At 37.5% G+C, this 18134-nt stretch overlaps 1 protein-coding gene across 2 annotated transcripts in view; it reads right to left on the reverse strand.

Annotated features, from left to right (window-relative positions):
* NHLRC2 (NHL repeat containing 2) overlaps positions 1–17917 on the reverse strand; it is a 38442-nt gene extending 20525 nt beyond the window's left edge. Inside the window, exons 1-6 of one of the 2 annotated variants that reach the window (XM_075757858.1) lie at positions 17903–17917; positions 17585–17796; positions 16833–16985; positions 9570–10025; positions 6820–6941; positions 3765–3894 (exon numbers count right to left, since the gene is read on the reverse strand). In XM_075757858.1, coding sequence (XP_075613973.1) covers positions 3765–3894; positions 6820–6941; positions 9570–10025; positions 16833–16985; positions 17585–17747 — 1024 coding nt within the window. In that variant the 5' untranslated portion in view covers positions 17748–17796; positions 17903–17917. Of the gene's footprint in view, positions 1–3764; positions 3895–6819; positions 6942–9569; positions 10026–16832; positions 16986–17584; positions 17856–17902 lie in introns of those variants that run through there. The other variant, XM_075757856.1, reaches the window with a different exon arrangement.
* Between the last annotated feature and the right edge of the window lie 217 nt (positions 17918–18134).

Below are 18134 nucleotides of genomic sequence, written 5' to 3' on the forward strand. Positions count from 1 at the left end.
TACTTTGGACTTTCTATAAATAGATTACAATCATGCAATTTAAGACCAGATTTTGGAATGTGAAACACAGAGTTATGTCACCAAGCACAGGTCATTGTCCTGTTCCTTCCTGCAAGAATGCAGCTATCAAGAACATTTCACGCTCAGATCAACTGTGCATTTAAGTACCACTTGCTTTCAACACTCACTGAATAAAAATAGAAGGGGACAACAGAGAAAGCTAAAAAAGCACACAGTAATTTAATAATGTATTTTTAAACTGCTGGCCCTCCCCCTGTATTTCCTGCACAATCTATGTCAATGCAAATTTCAGCACCAACTTCGAGGAAGCCAGAATTTAATCCATGGAGTTCATTCAAGAATTTTAAATGGGGAGGGTAAAATGCAAGCTCAGTGGCCACAACTAAAGAAATAAAAAAGATGACAAGGAAGAATACTGTCTGTCTGAACTCTAGCATATGTTTTGTCTCCATTAACTCCCCTACTTTAAAGGGAGACATTTGTGCCAACTTTCTTTTAAATGGTATTTCACGGTCACTTAATCTCTTTGCCTCAGACTTCAGCATCTGTATAAAATGGGGAAATAAAAGCCTATTGTCTCACGGAAATACTATGAGGATGCTTAAAAGCATGCCACTTAGTAGTATCTGTTCTGAGTATTAACTTATCTGCACCCTCATTAACTTTTTTCCTCAAGATTTTTAATTTCACAACAAACTGTACATGAAAATTTTAAATTAAAATTAATATGTACTCTTTACGTAGGAGTAATCTCAAGAAATATAATCGATAGAGGAAAATTTTTCTCTCAAGAGGTAACGTTTTCCTTGAGACTCTGAAAAAAGTCAGCATAAGCTGTTCAATACTATCTAGTGTAAACAGCTTAAACATTTAAACTTTTTTTCTCCCTTTCATGTTCTGGTTAGCATGGCTTTGGACATTAAGATGAAACTCACAGAAGCATCACTTGTTTAAAAACTACAAAATCCATAAATCTATCTTCTGAAAAGAAAAAATGCCTCTTGTATACAGTTTAAGCTACATAGATCTAAGGAAAAATAGAAAGTACGATGTTATTTCCCATATGCCATGCAACAACACAAAAGTCAAACTTACAAGTTTTGTAATAATGACCCTAAGTTGTTGAAGTGTTCATTACCTCCTGCAACTTGCACAGAGATACATATAAGCATACGTAAAAAATGGGCACTGCTGTATGGATGCAAACAGAAGTAATTTTTGAAACTCTCATCAATTATTTCATCCCTCCAAATGCACAAAGAGACATTGGCATACTAGTTTTAGTATACTGACAAATGAGTATCAACTTGTAGGACAGCACACCGGGAATCACCAACAGAAGGTTGAGTCTCACCGAGGCCAGTGAAGATTTCCTACAAAACCGTGCTTTGCATGCATTTACTGAATCAGAAATGCATCCTATGATATACTGGATAGTAACACAAAATCCTACTAGGCTCAAACAATTTGCAGTAACAGTACAACTTTGTCAAACTCAGCTGCAGTGTTGACAAACTATTTTGATGTCTGGCAACAAACTTAAAGAAGTCACTGCAGCTCGTGACAGTATCTATGCTGTAAGACAAATGCATTACAGACTACAAGACGCGGTCCTGGTTCCTCATGCTCTGGGACAGACTCCTGTCAGCACTCCACTCAATATAACCCCCCCTTTTGACAACTCTCTCTGGTTATAGCTTTCTAAAGAATTTTATATAGCTATTATAGTTATTTAAATTTTTCCTAGCTTACTTTACTCGCACAAAACCGTAGAAAAACATCTTAAGAAGAAACTGAAAGCACTCCCCCCTTCATTTTATCTATTTTGCCCATTACACTCTCAAAGAAGGAATTGAAATTGATTTAATATCTTCTTAACTGACAGGTTATATTCTATTTTGTAGAGAACTAAATAGATAATTGACTAGTAGGTTCTAATTGAATATGAAAAAATCTATACCCATCTGTACAGAGTGCATTCAGAAGATCTGATTTTTATGTAAACACTTATAAAAATTCAACAGTCAGTGTTGAAGAGTGCAGATGACTAATCCTCTACAGGTGACTAATTCAGTGATTACTACGTTCATGTTGATAACAATGATATCAATTAACATTTAACAAGCAGAGCTTTCAAAATTAAGAACTATCAATAGATACTCAACTACTGGCAGAAACAGAAAGCATCATGAAAAATGAAAAGTAAAATTATAGGATATTTTGAATAGTTCTGTTAACCAGCTTAAGTTTCTGAAGCACTGATGATTTGTTGGTCTCCTTTGCTGATCTGTGAAACAGCTCTGCAATAACATCCCACGGAGATCAGCTTGCTGGTTCAAGATACCTTGAAAACTATACCATCTAGTCACACAACAGTCTACACGTTCACAAAAGGAAAATCAGATTGGATTAAATTCAGCAAAACTCGCCTTCATTAATAGCAACCCACATCCAGTAAGATTCTCTTTCTGATACTCCTCCTTTCTCTTGCAAGTAGGATTCCATATGCTTAACACAGATTGTAAGGGTTATTGACAAAGCCTTTGAAAAAAGTGTTTTGTTTTGGTTGTGGGTTTTTTTTTGTAAAAGACATGTTACTAAAAGCGTTAAATCTAAAAATTTATGCCAGTTGCTTATTTAAATAGTCAACGCTGCTGGTGGTATGCTGCCTATACTGACAATATATTTGTACTAGAAAACTTCTATACAATCAACATTTATGAACTAGCTTCATGTTCCCTCAAAGTTAATTTGAGTGTCTCTTCCTCCCTTGTAACTGTCCTAAGGTGGTAACAAATGCTTCCAGGTCAGTAAAATGTTCTAATTCAGTAATCTTGCAAAGCACCTCTATTTTAAAAATATTAGACTTAAATCATGATACTTCCCCACCCCATTCATCTGCAGATTCAAGAAGTCCCAATATTGGAAGTCAATTTTTACGCTTGAAATACTGACCTAAGGGGTTTATGCCACATTAAAGTGTTGTTCTGTCATTGTTAACAAACTGGTACCTTCAACTTCTAAATTATATTGCAATGGAAACATGAGAAAATAGAGTATCAGCTCAGTTAATAACACCTGAAAACATGGCAGTTATGTGATGTCAAGCTCAGGTGTGTTTTAAGTGAATCAGGAAAGAAAGCTACTTAAATCCTCAGAAGCTGACTCTTGCATCCTATTATGCAAAGATTTGACTTTTACCCTCTGATGCTTGCAAGTTTTTTTTCCTGAGGTATTCATCTCCTACCTGATTGACACTACCATGATCTTGAGTCTAATGATTTTATGTCACCTAAACAGGAATAAACAGAGGTCCTCAACTAAAATTATTTTTATTTCTTAAACTCAAATATTTACAAGTGGTCAGACATGTCTGTATAGTCAAGGAAAGGAACTTCTAGACCATGTTCACTTCCTGCAAAATGTAGCTGCTTCTGAAGTGATTCTGGCATAAAGCACTGGCCTAACCAAAGCAATTGCAATTTCCTTCTGTATTTGGACCCAGTAACTATATAACTTGTACAAAAAAATTTTTCTTCCATCAAGTAACAGTTCACTTTTTTTCAGGATCCAAAGCAGAACTGTGCTTATCATTTGCAAATGAAACCACTGTTTTTTAGACTCAGTTGTAAAGTAACTTTTTACTTTTTCATATCTCAGATTATTACCAAAAGAGGGAAACATTTAGCAAAGAGTCACGCATGTGTAAATATGAGATGCTAAAAGCTTAGCTGATATAATACTTGAATTTCCGAAGATGACATCCCATGGAGAGCTGATAGGCTGTTCTTCTCCTTTTGCTCCACCTTCCTTATCAACACCTTGTATTCCAATGCCTGCTACAGTGCTCACCATCTCTAATTCCAGGTCAATCTACAAGAAGCATAATTATACACACTGAACGTACAAAATTAACTTGACCGAAGTTACAAATAATTTGAGCTAGATGTCAAAAACAGAGAGCTTTTGCTGACAAAAAAAAAAAAATCCTAACAAATTTCAGGTATTTGTTTATGTAGGAAAATAATTAATTTTACCACAATGCTTGCTGATGCAGGGGAGGGGAGAAAGGGACGCAGCAGCAGGCAAGCCACACACCTAGTATTCTCCTCCACATGCAATAAAAATTATCACTGCTCTGTCAAGGTTTGCTCAGCAGTTGTAGAAAAAAGCATCAAAGTTTTCTAGAGAAATACTCACACAATGAATGTGGATGTTTTATTTTAAACTTCTATAGGAATATGACATAAAAATTCAGATACTTTAACAGCATCTCCCATCTCTATATAAAATAATCTGTACAAAGCAAGTTATTTTTACAGTTTATTTCATGCCCTAGAGCAAAGAATGTTTTTATTTTATTTCATTTCTGCAACCTAAATACCTTTTTCCTTCACCTTTTGCTTGTTTTCTAAGTGACTTCCAATACCTCTCATGAATTTATCGTGATGATCATGTAAAAAGGGAGTCTTTCACACATAAAGTCTTCTAACTTTTGTAGCAGTAAAGGCACTCTTTTTGCAAGGCCCATGGACTGCACAAACATTTGAAAGCATGTCAGTAGTCGTTGTTTTACTTAAATTCTTGGATACCCTCATGGCACATTTAGATGAAAGGGAACAGCTAATTATAATGAAAAATGCTGAAGCAGTATGATCCAGATCTTCAGATGTTTCTGTGCTGTCTTTGCTACCTGCAACACTTAATTTCCTGTGGTCACCAGGCTACAGTGATGAGGACCCTGGAGCAAATTACTAACTTTTAGTTACAATGTTTATTTACCAACAGCGAGCCTTGGTCCTTTCCAGAATAAAACCTGGTAGCCAACTACAATGAATGCAGGGAGTTTGTGGACTAGTGCTTTGAAATGAAACATAGAGTGAACCTACTTAACAGTACAAAGGCACCCCAAACTAAATAAGGAAGTACCTTCTCTGATCACGAATCAGATGTATTGGTGAGCATCTGAGTACAAGATCTTCCAAGATACACAAAATACTTTTAATAATAAGGTAATATTATACTGCTGCAAACAACTTAACTTCTGATTATTCTAAGTTTGACCTAACCAAATGTAAGATCCAATGGCAATATATGTAAAGAGTAACTCTTACGTGCTTAAAACCTTGTAGGCATTTAATAAAAAAAAAAAATACATATGCAGACAATTCTGATATTAAAACAGTTACCTGTACTTTAGACACCCAAACAGCTAACAGAAGTATAGATATTCACTGAACCATAGTAGTGCAATAACTTTAGATGATCATAGGATCCTTTAGATGATCATAGGATCATAGAATGGTTTGGATTGGAAGGACCTTAAAGATCATCTAGTTCCACCCCCCTCCCACAGGCAGGGACACCCTCCACTAGATCAGGTTGCTCAAAGCCCCGTCCAACCTGGCCTTGAAATAGTCCCTTTCCAGCTTTCCTGTAGGCCCCTTCAGGTCTGGAAGGCTGCTATAAGGTTTCCCTGGAGCTTTCTCTTCTCCAGGCTGAACAATCCCAACTTTCTCAGCCTTTCTCCATAGGAGAGGTGCTCCAGCCCTCTGATCAGCTTCATGGCCTCCTCTGGACTCGCTCCAGCAGCTCCATGTCTGTCTGGTACTGGGGACCCCAGAGCTGGACACAGTACTGCAGGTGGGGTCTCACAAGAGTGGAGTAGAGGGGAGAATCACTTCCCTCGACCTGCTGGTAATGGTGTTTTTGATGCAGCCAGGATCTGGTTGGCTTTCTGGCCTCAAGCACACACTGCCAGCTCATGTTGAGCTTCTCATCAACTAACACTCCCAAGTCATTCTCCTCAGGCCTGCCTTCAATCCATCCTCTATCCACCAGCCTGTATTTATGCTTGGAATTGCCCCGACACACATGCAGGACCTTGCACTTGGCCTTGTTGAACTTCACACGGTTTGCACAGGCCCACAGCTCAAGTCTGTCAAGGTCCCTCTAGATGGCATCCCTTCCCTCCTGCACGTTGACTGCACCACACAGTCCCTCCAACAGATGTCAGAGTGGTTGAAGTCCCCCATGAGGACCAGGGCCTGTGAATGTGAGGTTGCTCCTATCTATCTATAGAGGGCCTCATCCGCTTGGTCTTCCTGGTTGGGTGGCCTTATAGCAGACCACTATAATGTCCCCTGTCCCACCCTCCCTTTAATCCTGACCCATAAGCTGTCCATCAGCTCCTCACCCATCCCCAGGCAGAGGTCCATGCACTCCAGCTGGTCACTGGCATAGAGGCTGACAACCCCTCCTCGTCTCCCCTGCCTGTCCTTCCTAAAGAGCCTGTATGCTTCCATTCCAACACTCCAGTCATAGGAGCCATCCCACCATGTCTCCATGATGCCAATGAGATCATAGCCCTGCAGGCATGCACATTTCCAACTCCTCTCGTTTATTCCCCATACTATGTGTTTGCATAGAGGCATTTAAGTTGGGCCTTAAGAATCTGATAATACTGGAAGTGAAAAAAAGCATTTTTGCTTCCAGCACTAAGAATAGCTGTTTCTCATAATAGGAAAGTAAAAGTCACTAGAAAAAAAAAAAAAAAAAAATCAGCTATGCTAGAACAAGCAGTGCATATCATCTTCATTTGAAAGGAAGCACAAAAGTGTATGTAGCCCTTTAAAAAAACAAAGTGCACAACAGCATTTATTTATAAGATATTGGGTCAAATTTTCTTCCTGATGTCGAGGGTACTCAAGGAGTAATTTGTTTGGTGTAAATTTTCACCTATGTAAGTAGAACAGGGTGTAAGAGATTAAATTTTAAATTTACTTATGGAAAATTTACCTTTCTAATTAGGTGATTTTCTGTATCAGCTACATAAATAACATTATTTTTTATAGCGATCCCTTGTGGTGAGTTGAAAGCTGCCTCTGAAAATCTTCCATCTCTCCTTCCACTGTTTGGACCTATAAATGAAACAAAGCAAACTAAAAAGTAATCTTAGGAAAAAAAACCACCCAAAACCCAACACTTAAAAATAAAGTGTATACATTTAAACCTGTAAGAGAATTACATATGCTAAGAGATGATTTCACAGCACCTGGTACAGTTTACATTATTAATAATTGTGTGGTCTCATTTTAGTCACTGTGCTATGTAATTACAATATCTTGGTGCTATTAAGTTTTGAACTCATTCTCCACAAGTTGTCTGATTCTTTAAGCTCATCTTCCAAACAGAAGTCTTAATAGCGGTCGAAATTGTTCCTGTTCCCTTGCACCAAAGGACAACAGCAACAACAGAAGACAGATATAAAAAACTACATGTTTTTTTATTCCTGATACATCAAAGCAAGCCAACAAGAAAAATTTTATTTTGATAACTCAACTCCTTTTCAATGGTTTAGATTTTGGTGTAATCACGAATGAAACTAATATCTGATTAGCAGCATTTTCTCATTAATAATAATAATTAGGAAGATGATGACACGGAACTAATTACACAAAAGAACAGTGAGAATGATGGAGTGACAGTCTTCTGCAACAATCAATCAACAAATAGAAAGGAACATGACCTGAATATAACAGTATGAAGGTAAGCATCGTGTTTCAGAGGGAGTAACATTTAAAGAGCGTTAGCAGTATGTGTCAGCGGAAGACATTTAATATGAGTTATGTGTGCATCATGATTTATGATGCAAATATAGTAATTTCAACCTTTGTGCATGCCCACATTTATTACTGTATATCAACTTCATTACATTATTTTCTGCCCACTGAATCATTTAACTGAGTCACCAAAATACACAAACTTTTACAACCTACAGTCAGAAGACAATTTAGACCTTAACAGACACAAAGCACCGAGGTGCTGGTGTGTCAGACTCGAGCAGTTCCCCTTGTAAGCGTCAGGTGCACACCCTCAGGAAGGGAATAGCACTGAGTACTGCAGGAAGAAGGGGTACCAGTTCAGAGGTTAGGACACTTCCCTCTGACTTGCAGTTTAATGCAGGTGATCCTGCCCCTCTAATCTGCTCTTGTGAGACCCCACCTGGAGTATCGTGTCCAGCTCTGGGGACCCCAGTACAAGACAGGCATGGAGCTGTTGGAGCGAGTCCAGAGGAGGCCACAAAGCTGACCAGAGGGCTGGAGCACCTCTCCTGTGAGGACAGGCTGAGAGAGTTGGGATTGTTCAGCCTGGAGAAGAGAAGGCTCCAGGGAGACCTTATAGCAGCCTTCCAGTACCTGAAGGGGCCTACAGGAAAGATGGTGAGGGGCTGTTTATCAGGGAGTGTAGTGACAGGACAAGGGGTAATGGGTTTAAGCTGAAGGAGGGTCGATTTAGATTAGATGTTAGAAAGAAATTCATTATTGTTAGAGTGGTGAGGCACTGGAACAGGTTGCCCAGAGAGGTTGTGGACGGCCCCCTCCCTGGAAGTGTTTAAGGCCAGGTTGGATGGGGCTTTGGGCAACGTGGTCTAGTGGGGGGTGTCCCTGCCCATGGCAGGGGGGCTGGTACTAGATGATCTTTGAGGTCTCTTCCAACCCAAACCTTTCTATAATTCTATGACTATCCCAGAGCACTGAAGGGTAGCTTGTGGGCAGAGATCTCATCTCACGTATCAAACAGAAACCCAATTCTCTCACTGTCATCACATGAAATCCTGTTTGTACTTCCCATAGGAGAAGGGTGTTAAGACTACTTTACCTGGCCTTTACCAGGTTAACTTGGATAATTAGTCTGTCTGTCCAATGCTCTGTCACTTCAAATAGCAAGAGATTTTCTTCCTTTCTTTAAACAGCAAGTGCCACTGGTATTTTTATGAGGTTTGTAGGATCAATCCTGCTATGGGACCTGCATTACTCAATACCAGACTAGTAATACAGGACATATCAGCATACAGCATTGAAAACCACCGTTTTCAATGATTTGGGGATTCAACCACTTCCTAAATTTGTCTGTTATGGTTGCTCATAGAAGAACTGTCCTAACAGCTATGTACTTGGTGCATTAAAATGTAACTTTGATCACTGTAACAGATTAAAAAAAAGAACAAGTCTGAATGTTTCATTTATGAAAGAGCAAAGCATACAAAGAGTGTGCAAGTTTTCTTGATTTACAATGTAAAGCAGATAGTAATTTTACAAAAATGGTTACAGAGATTAGTTTTTAAAGGTGAAAAGTTACTAATAAAAACTTTGTAACAAATGTAACTAAAGTTAAAAAACTTAACTTGCACTATTTTCATAGCTCTACCCTCCTCTAAAAACCAGAAGGGGATCCTGTATGGAAATGCTCTTCATTTAAAAAAAGAACCACCACCAAACAAAAAACATCACATGAAAATAAAAACTTTAGTTAATGGAACAAAGAAAAAAGATTAGACATCTCAACCAATTGCATTAACTGACTCTCCCATTGATGGTACTATACTATATCACCCACATCCAGTAAAAGTGATTTTAGTAGAAAAAAAAATTTTGGCAATGCTTATAAACTGCTAGGTCCTCTAAGAAAAGAATCAGTCTAGCAGGCCCTGCAAACATACTCTACTCCTAAACTAAAATTACTGTAATAAACTTATATAGTCTTACCTCCTATAGTGTGTAGAATTTGTCCATTTTTTTGAGTAACCAAAATCCTATGATGTCCAGTGTCTGCTATTACCAGCCTCTCTCCTGAATTATCTACGGTCACTTTGCCAGGAAACAGCAGAGGAGAAGGTGGAAGGGAGTCTCTGTATAGCTTTATTCCAATGTTGTTATCTTTGATTTGTCCTCTCTCCTTGTAGAATTTCAGTGTTATAGAAGTAAATAAAAACAACTTCTCTCTGTGTCCCTCTCCAACAAGTGAAAACAGCATATTTCCACGAGGACCAAGAATGACCAGAGTTGGCCAGCAGGACACTTCTAGTTCATGCCACAGTGTTGCATCTGCATCATTTACTACAGGGTGGACAATATTATACCTCAGAATGGCACTTTTAATGTTATCCAGAACTTTTTCGTTTGGGAATTTCGCTGAATGGACACCAACAATAATAAGACCATCTGAAAGGAAAAATAAAGTCATGCACTGAAACATATTCATATTTGAATAAAAAAAGCAAAAAAGCAGTTATCTCACAACGTGACTGACTGCTTTCCAGAATGAAAGAGGATTTGAACAAACTAAAAGCAATTACATCTCAGTAGGAATATAGATAGCTATGTATACAAAATACTGAAACTCAGAAATAACATTTCAGTAAAATTACTGAACTTTAGGACCATTACTTCTCCAGCTGGTTGACATTTAATATGCCATAAATTGTTCTTAGTTCCTGAACCTCTACATACTAAAGCAGAAATTACTTTCAAAATAATTATGGTTAAGTTGTATCAGTTCAACTGATACTTTGGTTTTTTTCAGATGTTTACAATACCTCTTTGTCTTTGCATTCCCATACATAACTATGGTGTTTTAGAAAATGAATCCATTTCCAGTTACCTAGTAATCACAAATATAACACTGAACTCTGGAAGTCCAAAGTTGCCTTGGCATATCTAATCCTAGATGAACAGCAAAAATAAAAATATGTAAAGACTTCTGAAATCAATACAGTATTCTGTATTTCAAATAAAACCGGTAGCACTGACAACTATGACAAAATGACAAATAGCACTTGTTACAAACCAGGCAGGTTGCCTTAAAAAAAGGGAGAGCGGGGGGGAGGAGGGCAGGGAAGATGATTAAATCATTGATTGTCTCCTTAAAAGGTTTAATTTCTATATTTGGTTAAAATAGACAATGAAGAGTTTAGGTTTTCCCATAACAGGGATAAGTGCACTTGAAATCCTAGCATGAAGGTGCTGCATAAGCATAAAATTATATAATTCAGCTTATATACACTACATACATAATACCAACCCTAAAATCAATCAAAAGCACACAATTAGGAGCTTCCTTGAATTGTTTACTTATTTTCTTAATGAAATTCAAACACAGAAATAAAAATCTATGGCTCAGCCTTCAGCTGCTTTTCCCTGGTGATAAGAAATACACACACTTCCACCCTATTCAGACAATTATGTAAGCAGCCTCAAATTTTCCACTCCCCCTTCCTACCCAACAGAAAAAGAATGAAGAGCCTTCCTTCAGGCAAGTCACTTTTCAGGGAGCAAGAAAAGAGGGGGGGAAAAAAAAAAAAAAAAGACAAAAAAAAAAGACTACATCCTTTTTAAGGGCTCTCAGTTATGTTTTACTAGCATAATCTCTACCAAATGAAGTAAACTGTGTATGTATCAATACCATACTTTGTCTCACTTTGTACTGAAAGAATGCTATTAGCCATAAGCATAATCTTGTTATAATCAAAGTAACTTGTCAATTCTAATTGAAGGATGATGACCACAGTAACCATGCAGTTGTAGAAAATTGTAATATAATAATTTTAAACTGGAACTGTTAATCTAATGGAAATCCTTAGACATTACCCTTACCACTTATCCAAAAATCATTTGTATTTCTGGATAGCGCAAGCATTTTGTAACCACAAATAAAAATTGGGATTTTTCTACTTTTTTGCCCAAGTAAAATTTTAAATTTTCATCTGATCTTTTGAGTTATTTTGAAGAGAGGAGTGAAATCAAATGGGAAAGAAAAATACCTTTAGAGCTGACACCCAACTTGAGTTAATTTTACCACAGTATTAGAAATTATTTTGACAACAACAACAAAAATTACTTCCCCTCCCCACTTAGTCAGGTCTATAAAAACATTTAGCATTTATAAACCCTTTTATCAGTAACATTCAAATATCTGTGGAGTTTCCTTCCTTCCTACAGTCAACAACATCTATAGGTGGATTGTAGTATCATATTTTTTTCAGTAATACAACACCAAAAAGCAAAGAAGACTTGAAGTCTATACAGAGTGGCATGGAGGAAGAACAGCCATTATCCAATCTAATCCAGTTCTGATGATGCTTATACTCTGAAATACAATGACTGTAGATCCTTGAAGGACTTCATAAGGTTCTTAAATCAGACAAAACCATGATCATACAAATATTACAATTGAAAATGCTGTACTGTGCTAGTGCAGACAAAATAGGTATGGTTGAACAGCTATTAAATTTAGATAAGCAGGATACAATTTAACTATACAGGATAGAGGCAGATGTGCAATGTGAATCTCTAAGTAAGCAAGTGCTCTTACTTGGTGTTTACTCCAATATTGTTATGCTTTATCCTAAACAACAGTCAATGGAAATAACCCTCCTGAAAGGACACTCACTTGGAAAAGACAATTTTTTAAATAAATGTTTTCTCAGCAAAGCGCTAAGACGACTTGAGAGTATGAACTGTTTCAGTTACTTGTAGTAGCAGATACTTAATTTTTAGAAGGCAATTTTTTCTCATTCAAATATGACCATTTGTTAGAACAGGAAAGGACTGCATCAGTTTATCAGGAATCTAATCAAAACATAACCTAAATATATTCAATCACCTTGTTAACAAATTTATTTCTCATCTTCTAGCTTCGCATAGTTGCTAGATCAGTACCCCTCTTTTCCCTAGTTTTTCTCTCTTCACTCTTCCAGTTACCAAAATCCAGAGTTAGCTCTCTGAGAAGGAAAACCACACACAAAATAACTTTTCGCAGCTTGCATAATGCACCTTTCTCCTTAAAATAAAAATATTTTCATAAATAAAATTATTTTTCCAAATATTTATTTAGCATTCTAGCATTTTAATTTTTAATCCACAAAAAGTGTACTTTTTTCCCCACAATAACTCACCTATCTTATAGATTTTATTTCATTTAGCATCAATTGTTAAGCATCACACAACAATTCATTCTAAACTGGAAATTTACATATCAGATCATTATTGTTATTTGGCATTTACTACCTAATCCATTAAAGGGCTTCACTATTTGTATTTCACTTCATGCAAATGCATAAAAATAAAATGCTTTTGTAAAACAGTCCTCCAAAAGCCCTGCAGTTACAGCCAGTGGAGTCTGCCCTCTGATCAGAGAGACCCTGAACCAGGGCCCAAAAAGTAATGGCTGTAAACAACTGCATGCAACGACATGGTTTGGAATGAAATGTAGTATTTACTTTTATGCTTTTCTTCTACCTTTACAGTAGAGGTGCAATCTGGCTAGCTAGACATCTTTGTTCTACCCTCACCTCTGGTTTTGTGGTAGAAACGTAAGAAAGGCAATTATTTCAGATCTTAAATAGTTGTATTGAGCTCAGACAAGTTTGCTTCCTTCTAAAAAAACCCTAATTTAATGTCAGGTTGGCTTTTTATTCGGCTTACAGAGAATAGCTCTTCTCCTCAACCATAAAACAACGTTAATGGAGAAGAGCAGCATCTGCAGGAATGGCAATATTTCAATGTGACAACAGGAAAGGGTAAAGTGCTGCACAATAAAAAACTTAGTTGAATATCACAATTTCACAGATACAGAATTAAAATCACTATGACTGATAGTCTTTATCAATCCTATACACACAGCATATTGCAATATCAGACAGCTGAAGTTGTAGTATCATTAACTGCTGAACTCCAAAGTGCAGGTCAAACATTTTAACTGTAATAGGATCAGCAGCAGTGCTTTTATTTGTCCTTCAAAATTATCATTAAAGCTAGAGAGAAAATTCTACACTGAATACCTGAACAGTGCAAGTAAGTTATAACATCCCCTGATGACGAAAATTCTTGCAGAAACTGCCGGACGCTATGCTAAGATATAAGAATATGCCCACCATTTAAAATGCTTTATCTGAAGAATTACACTGCAGTACAATGCTGGACTTATGCCAAGCTATTTCTGAATTAAAAAGTACTCCCTCTTATAGAAGTCATTTCTGGACTGCTGATAACATGAACTGAATATGCACTGGGTTTAAAATAACTTTCTGAATGCCACTTGAAAAACAGAAATAGCACCACTGAAGATAGCAGTGAGAACATATCAGATAAAGATGCTAGTCGACATTTAATCCTATGGAAAGCAGTCTTCATTTTGAAACACATCTCCTGAAGTTCCAGACAACAGAAGCATGTGCATATGTACAATGATATATATAATGGTTTAGGATCACCTTAAACCTACAGCTTCTTGTGTTCAGATTTCTCATGCCTGATGACTACACTGCTGAAGTTTCAACATACTCCACATAAGAGGGCATCTGAACCACATTTAAAAAATTAAAATATCAGAGTATCAAAAATGTATGTACACAACATACAATCAAAAAATACATTGCTGTAAATAACAATATTGAGGTTTGTTCTCAGTTACACAGAAAAATATAGGCAACATTCCTTCAAATATTCAAACAATAGACTAAAGATCCAAATGCATTATGAGATACATGCTTTGTCAGAGTAAGAGGCTGTTTTCATTCTGACTAATACTGTCTGCTATGTCAGTACCCTCTGCCACTTCTATAGCATGGTAAACATATACAGGAGATGTGCAAATAAATGCTATGTTTACAAATCTAAAGTTTAGTAAAGCTATAGTTTCACTACATATTTAATCTCACTTGCTGCTGCCAAAAGAAATCGTGCCACTCATCTTTTGCACCAAAATCAGTTTTTGCAATAACAAGCTGAAAGATTTTGCAACCAACCCAACCCAAAGTGAACCTGTCCCCCATCTCCTGAAGGGAGAAGGGACTTCCATTAACTAAAAAGCAGATTAAAATAGAATGAAACTCCAGAATAAGGCTGAATACCAAAATACCTGCAATAATATATCCAGACATTCTTCAAGCACTTTTGGTATGTCCGACATCCCTTCTACTTTAGTTTTATTCTTCCAACTTTTATCTTTCTCAAGTTTCTCAAATCAACGATTCTCCCCTCCTCTTTCTCCTAGTGATCAGTAAATCATGTTTGCCTTTGTTGAAGAAGATGCACACTGATATAAAACCATCTACTGAAGTATTTCTCTATGGTTTAAAAACCCACAACCCTTACTGCCTCGATATACGTCTTACTATAATGCTAAAATTTACACACTTAGCACAACAAAGATTAAACAATCCTGAAAAGGCTGACAATCAAAACATGAAAACAGCAGAAAACAACCAAAAGGGAGATCTATAGTGAAAAAAAAAAAAAAAATTTGTTTTGAACCATGAAGCACCCTAATCTCTTCCTGAATTCAACTGCTACCCTCTGTTTCCTAACAGGTTAAATTTAAGATTAATGTTCCACACACCCGGTCGTCTTTCCTTTTACCTCTACTTTCATCCCAAGCATCTTTTTTCTCACTCCAGTTCCTGTAGGAACAAGATAGTTCAAATCCAAAAAGAACTTAGTAGGATAGCTCAAATGCAAAAAGAATTTATCACCTATCAAAGTACTTTCTCAAGTAATAACTCCTATGACAGGAAGCTTAATACAAGTCAAACAAAAAAATATGTCTCCAAGTGGACCTCCAGTTCAGTTCAGTTCAGAGTGCTGCAGCCTCTCCTACACCAGTACAGAGATGTTAAAATAAAGAGAAAGCTCGGGGGGGGGGGAGAGGTTGTTAAACTGAGTATTTTGTTATCAACTGATTTAATAGCTTGGTCTTAAAAAACAGATTAAGAATATGACAGCTATATTAATACCATAATCCTATACTACAAAATATTTATCATTTAAAGATATTATTCATTGTATCTCCAATGTAATCTTCTGAAATCTCAATCTAGACCTTCTTCCTTGCATGCCTGATATTTCTCACTTGCTAATCACCTTCCACTTAAAACCGCATCCCTCCCAAAAAATTGCCATGACAAGTTTTCCTTATTAAAGTTCCTTACATCTGAAACAGGATACCAGATGCCAAATTTCTCCAAAGCAAGGAGTTAAGCTTTCCAAGGTAAAAAAATTAGTTTGAGTCTTCTGTAAAGCTCTATGTAAATGTACAATATATAACTGAACTACTTAAAGAATTTGATATTTCAAAGATATTGTAATTTCTCTTTCTAGTGAAAGAAAGTAACACATGAAAAATAAGTGCTGCCAAAATTAAAACAAATCAGAAATGCCAATGGAGAATCAGAGACTTAAAGATTATAAGACAATGTTATTTACTACACATATATTATATTTAATACAGTATTTTTAGGGCTGAAAGTAACACTGTTCTTCATCTCACTGTTCAGTCTATTAAAATATCCAAGACGTGTGAGTAACTGATACATTCTTTGCAAAACCACAGCTTATCTCTGACAAGTCATCATGATGACAAAAGACTGTATTTTAAATAGTAATTACCCTGCATTTTTGTTCACTCAGAGAGACAGATTTCATCTCAGATGTGAATTTAAAGAGCTTAATTCCTTCTCCAGAATACAGGACTACTAATGGTATATAATGTGATGCCAATACCAAACAAATTCTAAACCAAGCTTACAAATTTTGTTATTTCAGTTAGAATGGAAAAAACAAGTAATCTCAACTATATCCATTCTACCACCTTTACTATATTCTTCTCAGTGTTGGTTCCTACGCCAAGTGTAGCAGGTTACATGCGTATAGTAACTTTGAGCTCGTATCTTACATCCTTGTATAGCTTTTTTTCAAATAACGTTATTTATGAGGATATCAGACTTGAGCTTTAAGCACATACCCTGTTTCTTTAATTATGCAGTCACAACAGATACCTTGTTTAACCCCATTTAAAAATGCGATGGGAGTATACACAGTCACCTTTTTTAGGCTACTTAAAAGATTAGAAGACATTTTTAGGCACCCCTGAAATTTTGCCAGCTGTTTAGTAACCAGCAACAAAGTGACTCAGCTACTCCACCTGCAACACTGCCAGGAAATTCTATTCCAAGCCAGCCAAAGCACTTTTACCTTTATCAGAGTACTGGTGCTCTAACGCATGGAGATCAGGCAGCAGGTGCAAGCAATTGATGCAGCAGTAAGTAAAGAAATCCAACACCACAACTTTTCCACAAAGGTCTTTGTGAAGAGAAATAGGACCTTCAGTGTTTAGCCACTGTAGATCTGGAATTCAGAGAACAGAGATACCCAATTAAGGGAAGGGTAGGCAGACAGACACACTAATTTGCACAACACTACACAACATTACTCGGACATTTCATTTTAAAACAATAAAAAATTAATAAAGTTTAACATCGCTTTACACACAGGTAGAAAAGTAAAATGAAAATCTGTTTATGAAACTCACCCATATGTTCCATAATTCTTTGTAGTAAATGAAAAGAAGTATTATTAACAAGATTTAAGGAGAGAAATATCAATCTACTGTACAGAAGGGAAAGGCTTTATTAAAAAAAGTAAATTAATGAAGCTCGTTTAGAAAAGCTTCGTTTTTATTTTTTTTCTTCTCTATTTTCTTGTCCTGTGCTCCTGGTGTTTTCAGGAGTGACATTTCCTGTACCTAGAAGTGTCCGTAAAAAAGCAGCTAACGGGGCCGTAATTACACGGCAGCAGAACTTCAGGAAAACGCCACATCATCAGTGTCAGAGCTCAGCCACCTCCACCGGGGAAGACCCTGCAGCCGCCCGGCGGGCCCGGGACGAGGAACCGCGCTCCGCCGCGCCCTGCCGTGGGGCCTGACCCGCTCGGGCCCCGCCACCCACCTCCGCCGAGCTCGGGCACCGTTAGGTCCCGCTCCCGGCTGTCCATCTTCTTCAGGTACTGGTAGACCAAATTCTCCTTCTCCTGAGGAGTATCGGCGTCGAGCAGGGCGTACTCCAGCTGGGTTTGGGCTGGCAGGAGCCCCGCCAGGCCCCCCGCCGCCATGACGCCTCCTGGGCGAGCCCGCAGCCGGGACGGGCCGTTGTTTACCGGCCTGCCGATTCGGCACCGCCCGCAACGCGAGGGAGGAAAACTGTAATTAAAAAAAAAAAAAAAAAAACCCAAACCAAACAAACAACTCCCCCCCCCAACCAAACAACCTAAGCACAAACACGCAATAACTCGTCTGTCTTAAAGGGGGACCTTCTCATTCATTTCCTGTTTTTACATAGTTTCGATATGCACAGAAGCACATTCGGCGAAGAGAAGCCCAGTGGTGATTCCAGCTCAGCAGATTCAACACAGCCTGCTCTTCCCGCCCAGTTACTTTCTTATTTGTAAGTGGAATAGATGTGAAAATCGAGCAGTACCGGGACAAAGTCCAAAAAAGGC

The sequence above is a fragment of the Balearica regulorum genome, chromosome 7 (genome assembly GCF_011004875.1).
Source record: "Balearica regulorum gibbericeps isolate bBalReg1 chromosome 7, bBalReg1.pri, whole genome shotgun sequence".
Taxonomy (NCBI): Eukaryota; Metazoa; Chordata; class Aves; order Gruiformes; family Gruidae; genus Balearica; species Balearica regulorum.